This window comes from Nesoenas mayeri (assembly GCF_963082525.1).
Source record: "Nesoenas mayeri genome assembly, chromosome: 20".
Taxonomy (NCBI): domain Eukaryota; kingdom Metazoa; phylum Chordata; class Aves; order Columbiformes; family Columbidae; genus Nesoenas; species Nesoenas mayeri.
The window spans coordinates 321,032-342,291 of NC_137569.1; the positions used below are offsets into that span (position 1 = coordinate 321,032).

General features: G+C 50.6%; 1 protein-coding gene across 1 annotated transcript in view; it reads left to right on the plus strand.

The window, feature by feature from the left end:
- Positions 1–2,069: 2,069 nt before the first annotated feature.
- The window catches only part of XAF1 (XIAP associated factor 1), a gene marked incomplete at its 3' end in the record, with an annotated part of 28,354 nt that continues 9,163 nt past the window's right edge, over positions 2,070–21,260 (plus strand). The window contains exons 1-8 of the mRNA XM_080356821.1: positions 2,070–2,105; positions 3,993–4,128; positions 4,269–4,325; positions 5,097–5,349; positions 6,126–6,193; positions 6,467–6,827; positions 9,518–9,795; positions 11,008–11,257. Coding sequence (XP_080212947.1) covers positions 2,074–2,105; positions 3,993–4,128; positions 4,269–4,325; positions 5,097–5,349; positions 6,126–6,193; positions 6,467–6,827; positions 9,518–9,795; positions 11,008–11,257 — 1,435 coding nt within the window. The 5' untranslated portion in view covers positions 2,070–2,073. The remainder of the gene's footprint in view (positions 2,106–3,992; positions 4,129–4,268; positions 4,326–5,096; positions 5,350–6,125; positions 6,194–6,466; positions 6,828–9,517; positions 9,796–11,007; positions 11,258–21,260) is intronic.

Genomic DNA, 21,260 nt, shown 5'->3' on the forward strand with positions numbered 1-21,260 from the left:
ACAACAATGGCTGCGGTGACATCAGCCGGGCAAGGGCTGCGGCCGCGCACGGGGCAGCCGCCAGCAGAGCCCGCTGCCCGCAGGCAGCCTCCCGGGTCCGGACCGCAGCACCTGGGGGCTTGTTTCATGGTGCTGCCTCTCCCTCTCCGCTGGCTCCTGCCCAGACTGTGATCCGGTAGACTGCAATGTTATGGTTAACAGTGAAACCCCATTAAAGGTGAGTTCACAGGTGGGCTGTCATGCTCCCTGCGGGTTCCTCTGTGGGTAGGTGCTGGTGCTACACCTGCACAACACAGCACAGATGCTGGGCAGGACGGGCCCGAGGGCTCCCTGAGCCACTGCGGCTCCAGGCGTGGGGGGCAGATGGTGGCCGGAGGGCTCCTGCCCTCTCGGGGAAGCGCTGACGACGATGGTGTCCTGCTGCCTCTCCCGTGCCAGGCGCGCTGGCGGCCGGCCTGCCACGGCGTGCTGCCCCCCTGCCACAGCGTGCTGACCCCCTGCCACAGCGTGCTGCCCCCCTGCCACGGCGTGCTGACCCCTGCCACAGCGTGCTGCCCCCTGCCACGGCGTGCTGACCCCCTGCCACGGCGTGCTGCCGCCCTGCCACAGCGTGCTGCCCCCCTGCCACGGCGTGCTGCCCCCCTGCCACAGCGTGCTGACCCCTGCCACGGCGTGCTGCCCCCTGCCGCGGCGTGCTGCCCCCCTGCCACGGCGTGCTGCCCCCCTGCCACGGCGTGCTGCCCCCCTGCCACGGCGTGCTACCTCCCTCAGGGATCCAGGGGCTCACCCGGCTCCTTGGCAGTGTCTGCAGTGGGAGAGTGCGGACAGAGAATCATGGAATGATAGAATGGGTTGGGTTGGACAGGACCTGTAAAGGTCACCTAGTCCAAGGCCCCAGCGATGAGCAGGGATATCTTCAACTAAAACAGGTTGCTCGGAGCCCCATCCAGCCCTGCGTGCGCGGGTGCTGGGGCAGAGGCCGGCGGGCCAGCCAGCCGTGCTGCGGGGCAGGGGGCAGCCAGCCGTGCTGCGGGGCAGGGGACAGCCAGCCCTGCTGTGGGGCAGGGGGACAGCCAGCCAGCCGTGCTGTGGGGCAGGGGACAGCCAGCCGTGCTGCGGGGCAGGGGACAGCCAGCAGTGCTGCGGGGCAGGGGACAGCCAGCCGTGCTGCGGGGCAGGGGACAGCCAGCTGTGCTGCGGGGCAGGGGACAGCCAGCTCTGCTGCGGGGCAGGGGACAGCCAGCCGTGCTGCGGGGCAGGGGACAGCCAGCTGTGCTGCGGGGCAGGGGACAGCCAGCCCTGCTGCGGGGCAGGAGACAGCCAGCCAGCCGTGCTGTGGGGCAGGGGACAGCCAGCCGTGCTGTGGGGCAGGGGGCAGCCAGCCCTGCTGTGGGGCAGGGGGCAGCCAGCAGTGCTGCGGGGCAGGGGGCAGCCAGCCCTGCTGTGGGGCAGGGGACAGCCAGCCCTGCTGCGGGGCAGGGGGCAGCCAGCCCTGCTGTGGGGCAGGGGGCAGCCAGCAGTGCTGCGGGGCAGGGGGCAGCCAGCCCTGCTGTGGGGCAGGGGGCAGCCAGCAGTGCTGCGGGGCAGGAGACAGCCAGCTGTGCTGCGGGGCAGGGGACAGCCAGCAGTGCTGCGGGGCAGGGGACAGCCAGCAGTGCTGCGGGGCAGGGGACAGCCAGCCGTGCTGCGGGGCAGGGGACAGCCAGCCGTGCTGCGGGGCAGGGGACAGCCAGCAGTGCTGCGGGGCAGGGGACAGCCAGCAGTGCTGCGGGGCAGGGGCAGCCAGCCCTGGGCGGCTGCGGGCAGAAACCTGCCTGCTGCAGATCAGCTTGTCTGGGCAAGAAGGAAACGGACACCCCGCAGTTCCTCTAAGGACTAGTGAACTAACGTATATGTGAAACTCACTCTGCAAACACATACTTGTCCGGCAGTGCTGCTGTTTCTCCTTTAAAGAATCTTTGGCCAGGCAGCTGGTTGGGGTGGAGTTACTGCAACAGAGGCTTTCAGTTTCGTTTTTTTTTTCTCTCTCTACTTTTAGCAGAAAATATATCAAGGAAAATAAAAAGAAAAATAATGACAGAAGAGAGCAGGTTCTGCAAAAACTGGTAAGAGATCTTTCTTCCTCTCCGCCCTTACCAAGTGTGGGGATTTTGAGAGTTTTCTAGGATTTTCCTTGATGTTATCTGGGTCTCCTGTAGCAGGGGGAGAAGAGGAAGAACCACGGCACAGGAGGGGTGTGTGCTAGTAGGAAACAAAAATATTATTTTGGATGCATTTTCACATTTCCAGGTTGTTGCTTTCTTGCTGCTTTGCTGTGGAGGGATTTCTTCCATAGCCCTGTGCTGTATGTTCTCTTCCTACATAACACCACGGTGGATAATTTTGCAGTATCTGGCAGAGGAGTCAGTGCATGGACCATGCCAAAACCAGCAGCTGCCTCAGTTTCCCCCCATGGCTGATGTTTCTGTTGCTCTATTTGCAGTTAAGTGATAATACATTCATTTTTTTCAGGGTAATTGGCCATTTCTCGTAGAATAGAAGGCTGAGAGGGGCCATGAGGATAGCATTGCTTGCTGTGTCTCAACTAGTAGCTAAGCCATTGGGCAAATTATATGAAGACGGTGAAGCACTGCAGTTAAAAAAGTGTGAAACGTAGAAAGGTTGAACATGAGCTTAGCCTCAGTTTGATTTGGTCCCAAAGGCAAACTCGTGCTTAGCCTTGCACAGAGAGCCTGTGCATTATGTTCTAGAAGGCTGTAGGGGATGCTTCGAACAAAGCAGTTTCTGCACGCTGCTCAGACCCCTTGGCAGACCTGCCTTGCCGAAAACTTCTGTTAGATGCCTCTAACCAATGCTCAAAACCTCTGGTGACAGAGATGACACCTTCCCACAATAAACCCATTCCTGTTGAACTGTATCTGAGTTCTTGTCACTAATGTTGCGAACACGTCCATTATTAAAATCAAGTAAGTGATTTCCCAGATAAACATAAGTGTTGTTCCTGGATCCAGCGAGCGCGGTGCCGTCTGCGTGTCTGCTCGCGAGAAGCCTTTGTCTGAGCAGAGCGGGGGCTCAGCTGGCTGCCTTACTCTGCTCTGCCACGAGCCCGAGCTGGAAACTTGGTGACGCCTTAGATGGCACCCAGAGGAGGAACCATCCTTTTCTTTCCACATCTGTACACAATGTAAACCAGAGCTGGAGCTTTTGCTGAACAACTGTTGGAGAAATATACCAGGCGCCTCCAGCAGCTACCCCGTCCCTTTCAGAAGTATTCCTGGTAATATGGCACAACAGAATGAGTAATAGAATCCAGTCTCTTAAATGTCTCATTAAGATGAATCAAAAATGCCCCTATTTCTAGTTTTTAGGGACAAACTAGTTGCATGTCTGGGTTTCGCGTGGGATAGAGCTGGTTTTCTTCCCAGTGACGGATCCAGCGCAGTGTTGTGGCCCTAGTGTGAGAACGCTGATACCCACGGATGTTGTGGCTGCTGCCGGGCAGTGTTTACACCCAGCCAAGGACTCTTCAGCCAGAAGGCTGAGGGTGCACAAGCAGCTGTGAGGAAACAAGGCCGGGAGAGTGAGCCCAAACTGCCCAAAGCGATGCTCCATGCTCTGTGACTTCATGCTCAGGAACAGAGACCGCATCAGAGGAAGAGGAGCAGGGCTGAGGGTTTTTTGTGCGGTGTTCTTTTACTTTTTGTTTGTGCTTTTTTGTTTGTTTGTTTTATTCTGAAGTGGCTATTGTTCAAAGTCTGGTTGGGCATAGGTATGTCTGTGGGAGGTCATGAGTCATGTTATTTGCTTCACTTGTTTTTTCCCGTCCCTCTTTCCTTCAAGAATTAAACTGTCTGTATGTCAACCTCCACATTTTCTCACTTTGGCTCGCCTGTTCCCGCCGCCGTCCCGCGGTGCGTGTGGCTGCTGGCCAGTGTCAGCCCACCACACCAGCTCATCTGCTCTTCTCTCCTTCCCCTTTGTGCCCTTGGTAGTAAACGAGATGTGTCTGCTGCCAATTTCTCCCTCCATGAGGCCCACTGCTTGCGATTTCTCAGTCTCTGTCCAGAGTGTGAGGAACCAGTTGCCCAAAAGGATATGCAAGACCATCAAACAGAAGCACACAAGCAGGTGAGGAATGCTACGTGATCTTTTTGCAAACAGCAAAAGGTTTGTTCAACCCTCGAGTAGTGTGTTAGTGGTACTGTGCTCTATATTAACTACATTTGAACTTCCGTAATTGTCTGACCAGCTGTATGTTTTGCTTGCAGGTCAGGTGTAATCTTTGTCACCAAAGCATGCAGCAGTGCCAGCTGGAGCACCATGAGGTACGTATGGCGTGCAGCTTGCGAGGCTGACCCCTTTGGCCAGCAACCGAGAGTCACTCTAATGGCTTCACCACTAAAAATGGGTAAATCTCGACTCTTGTCCTGGACCATGAAGAAACTTAAACCTCTCAACAGCTGCAGTGTTTTGGAATACCTTTTCTTCTTTGTAAATAAGTATATCTGACGGCGGTTGCCCATCCAGTTGTGATGAGGTAGTTTGTTCTAGGTACTAATCTATTACTTTCTCATCCTTGGTGCCTCAAGCTGATGTTCTTTGAGGCTTCTTGAAGACATTTCCATCCTGTCCCCACACTCATATTAGCGTCTTTTCCAAAGGAGTGGTTATACAAAGCAAGAATCAGGGAAGCGGCGTAGGAGGAGATACAGAACAGAACTGGCAGAGGCGGGGAAGCGAGAGCAGCCTGTCCGTGCTAGCTGTATTCTGACCATTTCAAGGAACCAAAGCAGGCTTCCCTCGTGGTGGTAGCTGAGGTGTTGGAATATTCTAGGCGGGCTTATGCTCTGTTGCTAACCTGTACTGACGCAGAACATCTTCACTGCTATCGATTCCCATTTTGCCTTATATTGCCGAAATTATCCTAAATTAAAGATGGCCAAGACAGGCAAACTCCTCATACAGCTAAGCCTGCATTTGGTTGTGTGGATATCCCTTAACGAGAGCATTCTTAAACAGCCCCTCACTGCTGTCGCCCAGTGCCCTCTTTTAGTATTGGTAGAAAACGTGTAATCATCTCTTCTCTTCACGTGCAGACCGAGGAATGCCAGGAGCGGGCAATGGCGTGTGAGATCTGTGCGCTTGAAATGCCCTTCAGCAAGCTGCAGGAGCACCTGAACGCCTGCGCCAGCCGAACCGAGTGGTGTTGGGCGTGCAACAAATACATCATGTACAAAGACCAGAACAAACACAAAGATACTTGTCAGAACGGTGGTCTGTCCTACCGTAAGGACGTGGACTTTCAAAACAGTGGCACATCCACTAATGCAACATTTATTTGCCCCACTGGTAAGCAAAATACCTCATTGTCATGGACTGCGTCAGCTCTGTTAAATCTCAGTGAAAATTCTCCTGCCTGCTTTACAACTCCAAGTAATCCAGGCTAGAGGGGGTTTTTCTTTAACCAGCCACAGTGAGAGGTCCAAGTGTTGCTTTATATTATCCTGGTTATTGTAAAGCCAGAGTGGTTCCACTGACTGGTAGGTAGATGATTTGCCATATTCTTTTATGCCTCCTGTACCCTGGAAGTGAAACTCCTTCTGTCAGAAAATGAGTGTAACTTCTTTCTATTTGTCACACAGGAGAAAATATGATTTAGAATTTCCAGCTACTTCATATGTAAGGGCAGTGAAGCATACCTTGATTTCTTGAAGTTGAGAGCAGCTTTATTAGGCCTAAAGTACTGGACAGAGTATGCCAAGGCAAAAAATTCATAAATCCTGTCACTGACTCCAGAAAAGAGCAGTGACTGGCAAAATGAACGACAGAGAGCAGAACCCAGAGCAAACCGCACTGCCAGGCCAGGGTGGGAGGGAAGCATCTCGAGCCACAAAACACGGGGCTGGAGGGGAATTTCAAATATCCTGAAGTCTGAGAGAAGGGATGGTGGGTTGGCTTTGAGTGGTGCCAAAAGCAAACCGCAGTCGCAGCTCTAATTCCTTCTTGGCCAGTGCAATCAGCATTCTTTGTTTCTGCAGAACCAGTGGTCAGATGTAGATCTGACAGCCTGTCTAGATGACAAGTGTCCGTGCATCAGGCCTGTGTTTCTCTCTCTGTTTCCGAAGGTACTGGTGGCAATCTTTGTCAGAAGTGCAATAAGTCCTTCTCAGATGACCAGTACTCCCAGCATCTGGTAAGCACATTTGAAACTGGACAAGAGAATGGCCTGTGCTTGATTTCCAGCCAGGTTATTTCTCTGAAAAGCTATATATTAGGTAAGAAAGGACTGTATGTCTTGGGTCTTCAAACTATAGTTTTGTGATACAGTTTACCCAGCTGAAGCATCACTGTGAGGTGGTGTCCACTGACCGTCCCCGTGACTCAGGTCTGCTGCAAATCACAGCATCCTACCCAGTTGGCTGTAATGCCAATCTTCACCTCAAATACGCATGCTCTCTTTTAACAGAACAAATGCAGTGCAGCCCATAAGCTGACAGAAGCTCTTGCTGACCAGTCAACTTCAAAGTTCAGCAGTGATCCACCAGAGTCGTCTTCCTCCCTGGCTGCCTCTCCCTGCTCCAAGAACGCGACGGCGTGGACGGATGTCCGTCCCAAGGGGAAAAGGGACCAGCCACTGACCTCCAAAGCCTTGCTCAAACCCAAAAAGAACAAAAAGGTTGGCTTTCCCTCTCCCACAAGAGGCGGACTTCCCACACCACCTCAAGCTCTCAAAGACACCCAGTCTTTTGACATGCTGGTGGCCTGTGCCCATTGCAACATTCTTCTGCCACTTCCAACCCTTCAGAGACACGAGGTGAGGATGACAGGTTGGACGCGAAGGGCCATGCCCACAGTCAGCCCCTGTCTGCACGCTGCCCGGGGTCCCGCTGCCCGCCGCTGGGTTTCACAGCTGCTGGAAATACTGGCCATAGGGACACTTTCTCTCTAAAGCATGGAATGTATTAATTCCATTGACTATTTATGCTCACATCTATACAAACAAGATCCATTGCCTATGGGCTGCTTGAGTTTTAGGAAAATAATAACCATAATTCAAGCTATTAATTTTAAGCTCAAATCCTGAAAAGTCTTCAGCAACTGTCATTGCTGAAGGCTGATGCTGTTCCCGCTAAGCGAATAGTGTGACCATCGCTCAGCTGCACAGAAGGAGTTCTGCATACTTTACCATTCCAATAGAGGGGCTCAGTTGCCTCCCTGCTGAATATAATTACATATTGAATATAATGTTAAATTCTCCTCTGATATGACTTTTTCTTATTTTTCTAGATCAAATGCCGACGTTTGACATCTTTGAAAAATGCTGGGATGAAAAAAAAATAGAGCCATGGAGAAAAAGGTACTGCAGAATTTCAGAAATTTAGAACAGAATTTGTCATTCAGGATTATCTACATTGGGTTAATAGAAACAATGGGATATTTTGCAGAGGAAGTGTGTCTGGAAAAGCTAATACTCAGAATATCACAAAGCACTTTATGTTCCAACACAGGGTTGGTTCAAGAGGTTGCATTAGGCAAGCGTTGCTTTAGACGTGTTCACTGTCTTAACTCAGTACCCTCCCTGCTGGGGGCAGCGACCAGCGCAGGGGATTGCACACAACAGACGCTGTGTCCCGGCCTGTCTGGCCCACACTGAATGGAGTCTCAAAGAATAATTTCAGAAGACAAGAAGTACAATTATTTTTTTTCCATAGTAAAAATTGCATGTTAGAAGAAGCATTGATGTAATTATGCCAGACAATCCCTTCAGCTGAGCTTACACCGATCCATAGTCAGTACATAAACTCGTTTCCTCAGCCTGTCCCAAACAGGCTGTGAATCTTCACACTATTTCTTTGCTCACATCCCCCTCCACTTTTCAGTTCCTCAGCAGCATCATTTCTGCCCCACCCAATTAATTAAATGAAACTAAAAGCAGTTGTTCTCAATCTTCCCTTTTCCTGCTTGTTTCAGTAAATAAGTTATTACTTCTGCCTGTAAAACCTTCTTCTCCTGGTAAATTAAAGAGAGAAAGCACCAAAGTGATAAATAGGGGGGTTGTCTAGTTTTGAATTACAGGACTTGTGTCTTGAAATAAAAGTAAGCACATGGTAATTACATGGATTATTTGGATTGCGTTGTGGTCTTTTTATATCGTTCAACTGAGTGATGACATGAAAAGGCTCTAAAACTGAAACTTTAAAAATGCTCATAACTGGGCTTGGCTTGTTTTACAGAAGACTCTGCAGCACGCAGCGTTAACCCTGGGAATCTGGAAGTAAAGGCATGTCTTCAGATTGAAGCTTCAACTCAGCGTTAGCAAAAGGCACTGAAAGTGCAATAGCTTTATCGACAAATAAAAGTGACTTGCTACTCTATATCAAGAACACAGAGTGACTCAGACTTTTATTCTTTATCAAGAGAGGCATTCAAAAGGTTTTACCAGAAAAAGTCATCACTGTAAAAGTGATGGGGACTCAACAGCTGTTATTTGAAATATTTCCGAGCAAGCCTGCCATAGGAATGTATTTGTTCACCTGTTTCAGCAAGGAGAGCAGCATATTTTAAAATGTTTGTTCTGAGGGAGACAAGGAAATGAGGAATTCAGAATTCCTTGTCATGTCGAGTGCCACCAATTCCCCTTGCTCTCACCGAGAGCTGAGGCCTTAGTGTTTTTCAGGGCATGGCCCAGTTAAATAAAAAACCATTAAATCCTGCTCTCCTCCACTTCAGTGACCCCGTGAAACTAGGGCTGGCGCAAACAGCGCGGCCTTGGGGGCTGCGGACACGTCCGGGGTGACAGGGTGTTCGTCTGACACACAAATGGAGCGGGGGGAGCCCAGCGGAAGAGACACGAGGGGCCTGGAGGCGTTTACCAGCGCCCGTGAACGTTGGTGAAGCCTTTGCTGCTTGGCATCGTACGTTAATAAACACTACAACATGTTAACAGTTTTACTACAAGGTGCCATTTTCCTCTCATGCACCTTAAGGAACAGACTGCCTTAGCTTATTGAATTACCTGTTACACTGCTTCTTAGAGAACTCGCTTAGCATACCTTCTTAGCATAAGTAATTAAGTCTACTTGGGCTGCAAGCTGTGAACTGTTGAACTTTCTGCCTTGTTAAGCAGAAAGTGTCACAAAACTTGCGTTAGAGCGTAAGTCCAGCGCTGCCCCTGCAGCCCGGGGGCGCTGCGGCCGCACCCAGCCGCGCCATGGCGGGAAGCGCGCCCCGGGCCCGCTCCGGCGCTCCAGGCCACACCGCCCGCGACACTGCCACCGCCGGGCACTGATTACCGGAGGCTCCCAGCTGGGCTGAAGGCAACAGCATCTGGATAACGGGACCAGCAAGTGCCCAAGGGCTGGGGTGCTCCTCAGGTTTTCCTGGGCTGCTTTGGTGCCTGTGAGCAGGCAGGAGAGGCAGCTGGGGAGAGTTTGTCTCATCAAGACAAGAGCCACTTGTGGGCACCCAGAAAATACCGGCCAAATTAAAACACCTCTCTGAAGTCTCTTGAAAACAGCTGAGAACAATCTGGCCCCTCCTGGGCTGAGGAAGAAGCGGCTGCAGCCCCACGGGGCGCTGGCTGTCCTGGCGGTGCTGTGCTCGCCCTGCTCGCCGCCCCGCGGGGCGCTGGCTGTCCTGGCGGTGCTGTGCTCGCCCTGCTCGCCGCCCCGCGGGGCGCTGGCTGTCCTGGCGGTGCTGTGCTCGCCCTGCTCGCCGCCCCGCGGGGCGCTGGCTGTCCTGGCGGTGCTGTGCTCGCCCTGCTCGCAGCTCCGCGGGGCGCTGGCTGTCCTGGCGGTGCTGTGCTCGCCCTGCTCGCCGCTCCACCAGCTCTTCAGGGAGAAAACAGCTGTTCTTTTCTGCAGAATGATCTCTTTCTAAATTGCTGAGCTCTAGAGGGCAATGGACTTACTAATTTGCCCAGGACTGTATGAAAGCAGCAGTGGCCAGCGCTCGCTGCAGATCTGAGGGGCCACGAGGGATGCGGACAGGGCGGCGTGCAGCCAAGGGTGAGACACAAGCCTTCCTTCCCTTTTCCTCATGTTGATTTCAAAATTCCCCGGATTTGTAATCCCACTTGGTGTGAAAGTGTGTCCTGGTTTCATCTGGGACAGAGCTGACTTTCTTCTGGTAGCGGGTGTAGTGCTGTGCTTTGGATTTAAGTGAGAATAACATGGGTAACACACCGATGGTTTAGTTGTTGCTGAGCAGCGTTTGCAGCCGGGCGAGGGCCCTTCGGCTCTCCCCGCGCCCTGCGGCGAGCGGGAGGGGACGCGGCCGGGGCGGCTGGGCCGCGCTGCCCGGGGCACGCGGCGGGGCACGCGGCATGGCGCGCGGCAACGGGGGGGGGGCGGCCGTGCCCGGGTTGGGGGGGGGCGGCCCGTGCCCGGGTTGGGGGGGGGCGGCCCGTGCCCGGGTTGAGGGGGGCGGCCCGTGCCCGGGTTGGGGGGGGCGGCCCGTGCCCGGGTTGGGGGGGGCGGCCCGTGCCCGGGCGGGGGGGGCCGTGCCCGGGGTCCGCGCTCGGGGCCGGCCGGGCGGCGCAGAGCGGTGGTGCTGTGCGCTCCTCGCCGCCGGCCAGGCGGGGCCGGACGGCTGTGTGCTGTCCGGCTGCCTGCTGGGGTGCACCACAGTGAAGTGGGAACAGCTGTGGTCGCTAGATGGCGATAAAGAATCAATGTGGTCTGCCCGGTTCCACAGGGAAAGTTTGTAGGCGCTTGGCCTGGATTTGCCCTGGGAGAAAGACCTGGAAGATACTAGAGAAACCATGAAAACAAGTATGCAATCATTCTGCTTGGCAATTGGGATTTGTTTTGTTATTGTCTGTGTCTTAAAAAAAATCAGATAGGTTGGATTTATCAAGCAGAAAACGATGATCAGATTAAAAGTGTAATTCTGATTAAGAAGAGGAAGCTCAGCCGTGCTAGCGCAGGTACTCGGAGCGCTGATGTTTCAATACGCTGGGGTTTCAGTCTGTTACCCGGAATCTTAGGATACATGTTTATTCTTTAGCGCGATCAGGAGGCAATCCAATTCCGGGCGACCCTGCTTCCCTGCTACGTGCTTACCTACTGCCTCTGCGTGCTTACCTACTGCCTCTGCGTGCTTACCTACTGCCTCTGCGTGCTTACCTACTGCCTCTGCGTGCTTACCTACTGCCTCTGCGTGCTTACCTACTGCCTCTGCGTGCTTACCTACTGCCTCTGCGTGCTTACCTACTGCCTCTGCGTGCTTACCTACTGCCTCTGCGTGCACTTCGTTTGTGAGCAATCTTTTGTCACAGTGCAAATTTAATACAACTCTACGAGACAGTAGGGTGAAGCACTCCTCGTATTTGTCCTTTTCCAGGTGCTGTATGTTTGTGGCTTCTCTTCTGCTACACTGGGGCTTTGTGTATCTTCGTTTTGCTTGAAGGTTAATCTCATTTGAAGGCAGAGTTTTGTGTGTACGAACCTGCTCTGAAATACTGTTGTGATTCTTACGGGAAGCAGAAGGACCTACGTGAAGAAGTTAAACTGCCAGTACAGCCCGCGGTGAGCTGATGGGGAGACGCTGAGCGACCTGTTTCTGGATTTGCCCACTGCTGTTTCTCGGTGGTTCTGTTGCAAAAGGCAATGTGGGCTCTCGGTACTTAATGCTGGCTTTTATGGGGTCCGGATTTTCAGTAATCCGGAGGGTAAAAGTCATCAGCGAAGAGCCAGCGCCAGCCCCACACCACTCAGCATGTTTAGAGAAAGAATAAGCAGCATAGTTTTTACAAACCCTACCCAACTATGTAACTTGCAAAGTACCTTATGACGGGCAGCTCTTCATTTGCTGTCGAAGGGCTTTCTGGGTTGCTGGAATTGAGTCACTTTGGGATAAAACTTGTCAGGAACTTGAGCCCAACTATTTTTTTGAATTATTATTTAGAAAAAAACCCCACAAAACCTGATCAAACTATTGGATAGGTACAGTATATGAACCTTTTTCCCAGCAATTCAGAAGGAAGCTCAGTAAATGTGCAAGTACCCTGTGTGTCAGAAGTGACCGCGTGGGCTGACCGGCGGTGACTCCGGAGCTGTGTCTCTGGCTCCGGGCTCGTGGCGCTCCGTCCGCCGGGCCGGGTGCTGCTGCCTCCGCTGGACGGGGCGGGTGCGCGTTTCTCGTTACGTCACCATGATTAATTTATAAGCTCAGAAGTGACACATCATGTTTATTATGGAGATGACTTTCTTGAACGAGCTCCCTGAAATAACCTCCAAGGATTTGTAAGGAACCTTACCTTTGGTAATTAATTATGCAAACTTACTTTTAATATATCTTTAGGTAATCAGAACAAAATAAGACAGTTGTCTTTGTTAATTATAATGAAAACTTGCTTATGAATATTGTAATTATGCACATTACTGTGTCTGCTGTCACTCATGGCTGGGGTACCTTTAGGCGGTATTATTTTCCTCTTATTCTCATCGTTAACGAAGGGCTAATGAAAAGGCTGCAGTTAGAGCTGCTGTAGTGTCATTTCAGAAAACATGATTTGCTTGTTCAGATGAGACACTGACGCTGCTTTGACGTTTTCTGTCCCCTGGACCACAGCGACGCGCCATTCCGGCGTGCAGGTAAAGCGGAACTTCTTTGTGACCGCTTAAAATTGCTTTTTAAGTATTTGAGAGTACTTCCGTTTATTTTTGAGATAAAGCGGTGTGTACCCATATCAGCTAAGCTAAGCTTTAGTCAAGTGTGCTCACAGGTCGCGTTTTCTTTGAGGCGATAAGTCACAAAGCTGAAGGTCCCCTGGCCAGTTCTTGAGAGCTGGACGTGTGTGACAATCGATTATGGACTCAAATGCAGCTTCCTGGTACTTAGGGTGGCCGGGGGCCTTGTCCTCTGCGGGAGGGACCCCCCGTGCGCCCGCCGCAAGGTTGGGCCGGGGCAGCGTGTTTCTTCCTTTTTTCTTTGCTCTTTTGGGAGGGGTGGGCAGAGGGAAGTAGGAGGGAAATTGGTTCTCTGCTGCTTTCCAAAATCAGGGACGAAACCAGCGAATAATAGTCAAAACTGAGTTCAAATTTGAAAACTGGAGGATGCAGAAATAACCAAAAACTCCTAAGATTGCTTTGAAGTCTGTTTTCATTCCCCAGATATTTAAAACTGTAGACAGAGAGAGACAGAGGAGACTGGTAGAAACATAAGAGGTGCTGTTGGTCCTTGATTTCAGAACCTGACCTAAATGGCTTTGATCTCTGCGAGCAAACCTGCTTCATGGGTACCCGCAAGCGCGGCTGCCGCCCTGTGCACATCATCTTACTGTCGTGCAATTAGAAGCTACAAATATGATGCCACTTCAGCTTTGTAGTTTGCCCTTTTAATTTTGTCTGTTGCTATGGTAGCGGCAGATGATTGCAATCACTGCTGTTTATGTTACAATCCAAGTCACATCAATGGAGAGCTTGGAACCTCAACAATAAAAATCTGACTTAACTGTATACTGCATTTGTTGTTGTACATAACACATTGTTCACAATAATCAGAATTCATTCAAATATTTTGTTTCTGAAACATTTGGAAAATTCCTTTAACTAAAGGGTTGTCAAATTATAATTTGTTTTCAATTCATACTCACCCAGGGCTCTTCACACAGCTGGACAATATTTCTTTTGCGCTGTTTCCTGAGTATATCCTTGAAAACAATTATTTTAACAGCCTTTCTAGTTTCAAAGAAAGGTTACTCTCTTCTTTCTAACCTTGTACTAGTCGTAGTAGTCTTTTTAAGGATCTATTATTTTAGATACTAAAAGATAATTCAGTACTTTCTCCCACACTTTGTCTGTCTCGTCAATTTAGGTTACACAGGCTTTTTGAGGAAGGGCTGTATGTTGTGCTTGCATAAAGGAGCTTCTGTGAGCTACAGCATTAATAAACTGTAGTGTCAGTGTTTGATTGCTGAACATCACCTGCTGAGCTTTGGAGCAAAGCTGAGAGCGAGGGAGGAGAGAGAAGGTCGGTGCGGCGCCCGAGGGGACTGGCGGCAGTGGTGTCCCCTGCCCGCGGGAGCCGCCGGCACCGCGGCGCTGCGGAGCTCATTTTGGGGGCTGCAGCGCTGCCTTTGGGAGGGAATTTAGCTGATATTGCAGCAAAACGGTGCGAAATCTGCGGGACGCGGGTTCGATTTCCTGCTCGGGCACCGGCTGTGTCTCGGCCCGCAGAGCTGTGCCCGCTGCCCAGACCCCGCAGTCCCGGAGCTGCCGGCCGCTCCGAGCGCTGCAGCGGCTGCGACTCAGTGCTGGGTGGTGCATCTTGTCTTACAGAAGGCTGAATCTCGATGGTCTAAATAGGAGGCTAGTAAGGCAATTTGCTGTTTAAATGACCCAATGCACATTGGGCATATTGAAGAAAAAAGCCATTTCCTAGTGACTAAATCTCATTAAAAAAGCAATTTTCCAATCAATTACAATGCAATTTAGCTGCTAACTGTTTAATTATCAAAAAGGAGCTATTTTGTTCTCTGTCCCTATATTTATGAACCATGCTTTAAAATCTCATCTTTAGAGTAGCTGTTTGGAGGGATATGACTGCTCTATTGATGCAATTACATTAAAGTTAACATTTTCAGTTCAACGTATTGTGTAAGTTCAAGGAAATATTGTTTGCACAAAAGCTTCTGAAATAGGAGATACATTGATTTCTACAAAAGCTCGGATCTTTATTATTATTTTCATGCACTATAAGATTGTATTATGCAGGTTTTATTAGAGGAGTTTGGTTATGGGGTTTCTTTATTTTTTTATTTTATTTTTTTTTAATCCTGTGCAAGAATTTCCGCCCTGGGAACGTGAACTGGAAGGGGCCGGGGCTGCCCTTGGAAGGAACGCCCCTGTCTGCGGAGAGACCGGCGCGGGGAAGGCTCGGGCGGGGTCTGTAGGAGCTGGGTGCTGGCGCCCGGCTGTGACTCTGTGTCCTCGAGTGAACAGCGCGGGGAGGGACGCGCTCCCGGGTCAGTTCTGAGAACGGGAAGACACCAAAGCAGCAGTGGTGCCATGTCTTGTCGTTTTTATTAAAATCTTGCAATACTTGATATTTCTTCTGAAAGCTCCAGCTTGCAGAGTTATCTGAGACTTTCATAATTCCTTTTTCTAATGCTTTTTCAAGTCTTTGTAGTTTAAAGGAATTCTCAAACTCGCAGAATTTTCAGCCTTCAACAATGGATTAAAATGAAAAAGGAGGCAAACCTATTGCTTCCTCACAGCTTCTGCTTTTTAATCCTCTTTGGGGGTAGATCCTGAACGGGTGTAACCCACGGTGTGATGTGACACTCTCCTGGGCCTCTGGAAGCACCGGTAGCTGGTGCTGTAAGCCAGGCCTGGCCCCGAGGTCTGGGTGCCTGGTGCTGGGTGGTGCTGTGCGTGAGCGAGCGGAACGGCTCGCGGGCTTTGTTACTGCTCGTGTAGCTCATCTCGTGCCTTCTCTGAGCACGGGGCATGGTGAGGCAAGGGAGTAGGGAGGGCTCTTAATTAGGACATAATTAAATAGGCAATGCTCCAAGATGACATGCGTATTAAACAGTTTAATGGTGATGGTGGCTGGATGTCTACATTTTCTTCTTACTCTCACAACTTTTAGATTATTGCAGGAAAGTTGTTGCATAAAACTCCTAAACAGGTCAAGCCTCAGGTCACTGCGGTGTGGTGTATAGCAGCCGCTTTGCTGATGTCTGGTGTGAGCAGCTGTAAGTGTGCGTATATAAACAAACCATGCAAACTTGCGTGTATCCTTGCGAACTGAAATGTGGTTTTGAAACAATCAGTTACCAGCCAAAATTTCACCAAAATGCCATTCTGCTCAAGTGAGTAATGCAGGAAATATTATTTGCGATAATTACATACCTGAGTTGGATTTACAAAAGCACAATTACTTTATACATAGTTTGGGATGACTTTGATAAACTTGCTCATTTTGTGCTATCAATTTAGAGATGACAGGAATAATTTGTTTATTGAAATTACCATAAATAAACAATGAGACAAGACCTAGATTTATGGTTTAATATTGTAATTGGGTTTTCTGAGGAAAAATAAGTCTTTTGAAAGAGTGAACTTGTAACTGTGTGCACAGAGAAGGTGCAGTGTATTGTAGATGGCTTATAAAGTGCCTGTCAGACTGTTCATGTGGGAATCGCATTCAGTGCCAAGCTTACTGGGGAGATACAAAATTGAACAAGATCTATTGCAAATTAGATAAAAAGTTTATGAAGGCTCCTGTGTAGGCACACGGGAGCCGCGGTCGGGAGGCGCGGTGAGCTGCGGCCCAGCTGGCGAAGGGCTGGGGCTGCTCTCGGACACGCGTGTGCGCGCGTGTCGCTGGCGCCTGTGTCCCACGCAGGGCCGCGGCCGCGCGGCTGACGCCACAAAGGGTGTTTCAGAGGGCCCTGTGCAGCTGGGCGGCCGGGGCACGGCGCAGCCCGCGGTGCGGGGCTGTTGGTGACGCTGTCCTGTCCCGTCCTGGTGCTCTGGCTGCGTGGGGGCTCTGCCGTGGCCACGCGCTGCTGGGCATATGGCAGCGCTGCCAAACCGCCTGGGGACCCGGCTGTCACTGAGCGTCCTTATCAACGGCACGGCTGCTGCTGGCACAGCTGCTTGCAGCTCCGTGCTTGGTCCTCTGAGTCGCCCCCTCGCCCACGTTGTTATTAGGAATATGTCATCTTTGGAGAAGTTATTATTCGCAGTAATTGCAGAGGGCAGTGTGTCAGACATCAGTTTCGGCTAGTTCCCATCTCCTGTCACCTACTGCTGCCCCTTAGAAAAGAGGTCTTGCCGAGGACAAATGGAGTGGCCTTGCAGGTTATTTGTGCTGTTTTGGGAGGACTTTGTGAATGTGAAAAATGGAGCCTCCCCATCCCTGCGGATGGGAACGACTGAGCAGCTGCTTTGGGGCGTTGATGACACCAAGTACCCGGGCTCCTCGCTGGAGCCTGCGGAGGCGCTGGATGGGTACAGGGTCTGGCTTCAGCTCTTACTCTCCTTACATCTCCAAAATGAGATGCTGAACCTACTCCAAGAAAGTCGCAGCCCAGAAGCCACTTTCAGTTTCTTGGCTACCCGGACGCAGGCGATGTGCTCCCGGGGCCGGGGGACGGTGGGGCCTGGCCGCCTCACAGGCGCCTGGGCCACCCTCGCTGTCCGGGGAGCAGCCCGCGGGGGCCGGGCCGTGCCCGGTGCAGCTCTGGCGCAGCCCAGCACTGGGCGCTGCGCGGAGCTCCACTGCGGAGCGAGAGCGAGTGTCCTCTGAACTGGGGGGATCTGCTGAGAACAAATCCCTGCCAAACTGTATAACCTTTCTTGGCAGCTGAACAACAGCTGTTACAGTCTAGTGGTTACTGGATATTACGAACGTTATTTCCAAACACTTGGCTAGCACCTGGGGAGAAAATATATGCCTTGTGGTTGAGTAGCGTCTGAGTGCTTCCTTTCAGAGGATGTACGGCTCTAGCGTAATGAATACAGCAATCATCAGGTGCTGTGAGAAAAGGACAAATATTGTCATGATTAAACTGTGAAGGTTAAATGAATCATTTGAGAGGGCTATGGTGTACTGATATTAGACCTGCTGGGGAACACAGAGGGAGGAAAATGCCTTTCTCTGTGTTGTCGATAGTGTTTTCTATCCCAAATAGAAGGCCTGTTTTATGTATTTTGGTACCCCTTAAAATGAAAGTGCTGCTGTTATGCGTGTGTTCCTCCTTTAAAACGTTCTCGGCCCGTTGAACCGACCCATGGCTCCCGCTGGTGCCGTGGACGTGGGGCCCGCGTGGCGCGGGCAGCTGCTCTGCTCACACAGCAAAGGTGTCCGGGCAGCCCAGCCTCCCGGGGGGGTGCAGGACAGAGGACAGAGGCCTTTCCTCTGCAGGGGAGGCATTAAAAATTGTTTCACTGATCATACCTTGAGGTAAATATGGCAAAATCAGCTCGTAATTCTCAGTTACACTGCTGTCAGCAGCAGAACTCTGAAGCTTGTCTCTCATGCCCTAAGGAAAACTCTGTTTGCTGTACCATGTTCAGAGCGGGGGGGAAAAATCATCTATTTTGTGGGATTGCTGGCCCACGATGCGTTCCAGACTATGCTTGAAAGGAAAACCACCGAGGCTCTGGCTGTTTTCGGTCTGCACTTCATTTTCTTCTGTCAACTGGCTGCCTGCTGGGTTGCAAACTGTAATCTTCAAATTAGCTGGAAAACAAGCACCACCAGCCCCCTAAAACAAGAATAAATGGAATGGAGATTCCTGCAGGCTCTGCATCTTCTGTAACTCGGGCCTGTCGTTTGGAGTCCAAGGTCTACCCTGCGAGGTTCCCTGGCGCGAGCCGTCTCGGTGTCTGCGGTGCGTTCCGGCAGCTGCCGCGCGGGCAGAGTGCGGTTCTGATGGGCTCTTGCGCAGACAAGCACCCTTCTTTCGTTCCCTCTTTTAGCTTTTGAACAAACTTGGACTTTGCTCTCAACATTTTTGCTGTTCTCAGTTTGAGGTCAGACTTACAAACCCAGTGCAATCTTGTGGTCCCCACGGTGCAGCCCTCGGGCACCGGCCGGGAGAGCAGCGCGAACCGGGGATCCGGCGGCTCGGGGCCGCGCTGCCTTTCAATATGTTCTCCCGTATGTTTTAAGTTTTGCATTTCTTCCATCTGTTTCTGGGAAATGTGAAGGAATTTAATGATCTTTTCTAGGGTTATTAAACCAACAGCTGTTGTCATTAATAGAGGACATTCTTTATGGCAGTGTGCAAATTCCAGTGATAAATCCAGCCCGGCTACCCTGTATTTCTTTTTAATGAACACAGCATTTGTACTGAAACTGAGGTTACGAATATACAGAGTTCTTTAACTATTATTTTAGGATATAGCTTTGGCATAAAAATAGGGCTTTTTTTTCGTCCTCTTGTCCCTAATTGCCTTTTCCACGAAACACCTTTCGTGCTGGGTGAAGGGGAGTTTGTTTCCATTTCCGCTCCTTCTCCCCTCTGCGCGCCCTGCCGAGAAAGAAAGCTGAGAAACCGCAGCAAAGTTGCTCGGAAGAATGGAATAGATCGCAATTGGATAACCTTTTGTGATGAAGTTTATTTGCAGAAAGACATGATCTTTTTCTGTTCCCTTTAAAGGTTCCTCTGGCCTGCAAAATTGACGGTGACTTTTGTTGCATTTGGAGCGGGTTTTTTTGCCGTCAGTGACTTACTACCCTGAGTTGTAATGAAGACCATAAACATCTGCTTGGATACACTTTATGTCTAATTACAGGCTATCCTGTTTTTTGATACTTTCACTTAATACTGTATAGTAAAGAGGGGTTTTTGCTGCATCACTCTATTTTTCCTCCCTTTTTTTTTTTTTTTTAATAGTAACATAACCCAACATAATAATTACAACTTTGACCTCAGTGAAATGCACAATGTAAGGTAATGATATTTATGTACTTGGACAGTGGTCTCATATTGACCAATGTCAGTAACTAGTCTCGGAAGGGTTCGAGAGCTGCTGGAGCCCTGTGGGCCATCCATAGCCCTGCGTGCGTGCCGCCCGGAGCCCTGCGTGCCGCCCGGAGCCCTGCGTGCCGCCCGGAGCCCTGCGTGCCATCCAGAGCCCTGCGTGCGGGCCATCCGGAGCCCTGCGGGCCGTCCCGGGCTGGTGCGGCGCAGCGGGATGCGGAGTGCTGACATCAGACTCCAAACTAGACCTGATTTGAACTTCGTTGTATGTAAACAGCCAGGAGACTTCTGATGAATTTCATTTAGGAGTAATCACTGCATTTGTGTCATTAATAAATGAAAATGAGAAGAAAATGCTTTTCTGTTGTCTTCGGTGACTTATTCATCCTGCACCTTAAAAAGAAAAAAAAAAGCACACAACAAAGTAGTTTTTCATCTTGACTGAAATGCATTTTAAAACTAATTGTTTTACTGGCTTGAAAGCTTCATAAATTGGATTAGAATCCCATATATTTACCAGCCTCGGGTAACGGGTGATCTGGCCCGTTTGTTATCTTTCTAATGATTTTCTCACCTGGCGTTTTAATGAAAATGATCCCTGCGCTGGCGTCGCAGGCAGCGGCGGGCAGGAGCAGAAACGGTCTCTCTGCTGGGGGAGATGATTTGGGCTTAAATTACCGATTTAAGGGGGATTTACCAAACCTGCACAAAACGCAGATATTGGAACCTGAATTAACTAGCATGGAAATGACTGAGCATGGTTAAATGCATGTGTCTGGTTAGTATTCAGCGTTGCTGCCATGAGAGGAAAGAATAAGAAATGAGAAAGGTGGGATAAAACAAGCAAGAACAGGAAGAGAAAATACAGGTGTTTCTTAATACGTGGTGGTGCTTTCAATAAACCTGCAGACCATGCTAATGATTCATAAGAAGTAGTTTAATTGTAGGATATGTGTGTCCAAGGGCTTCTGGCTGCCCAGGAGGTACCTGATAAACGATTATGTGTCTATCTAAGGGCTCTATGCTGTCACTTAGCACTGCAGTATGTGCCTGCCTTGGGAAATGGAATGCAAGAACTGAAATTTAGGGGTCTTCACAGATTGTTTGGTGTATATATGTATATATTATGATTGCGAACATCCTTTAACTGTGTGGATGTATGGATAGTGGGACAGGTGTACAGTGACACAGATAGATGGATTAAACACTTGACATTCACCTCTGCAGAGAGAGATCCTGTTTTGAAATATAAAATGGAGCTGAAATAGAAGTAGAGCTTTTGTGGACTTTGAACCCTGGTGTGCACAGGTACTTTGAACAAAAATATTAGCTACTTTTTGACAAGCTGGATTTGCAGTCTTGTTCTTTTTAAAGGAGTGAGAAAGCAAAAGGAAAAATGCAGCTTGTCTTTAAAGTGCAGCAAGAGCTCTGCATCATTTATTCCTTGCAGCATTTCCCCTTAAAAAGAACAGGATTAGACCAAAACATGCATCTTTTCTTCTCTATTAAGCTGGGAAGATCCTGCTAATTGAGAGTTCCCAGTTAACCCTTAGTCTGGTCTGTCTTTGCCAGAGCAAGGGGCATTAATTGCCCCAAGCAGCAACCTCTGCACAGTCCTCATGGAAGCGGCTCCGCAGGTACAGCCACATCCAGCCTGGTCCCCTGCTCGTCCAGACGCGCTGCGGCTCGTCCTGGTGCGCTCTGGGGACGCCTGGGCTGCCCGTGGGACCTGCGCCTGTCCCGTCCCGCCGTGCTCACGTGCTGTGGGGCCGTGTCCGGTGCTGCCGCCCCCAGGCTGTGCCGCGGGTGCCGCGGGCCG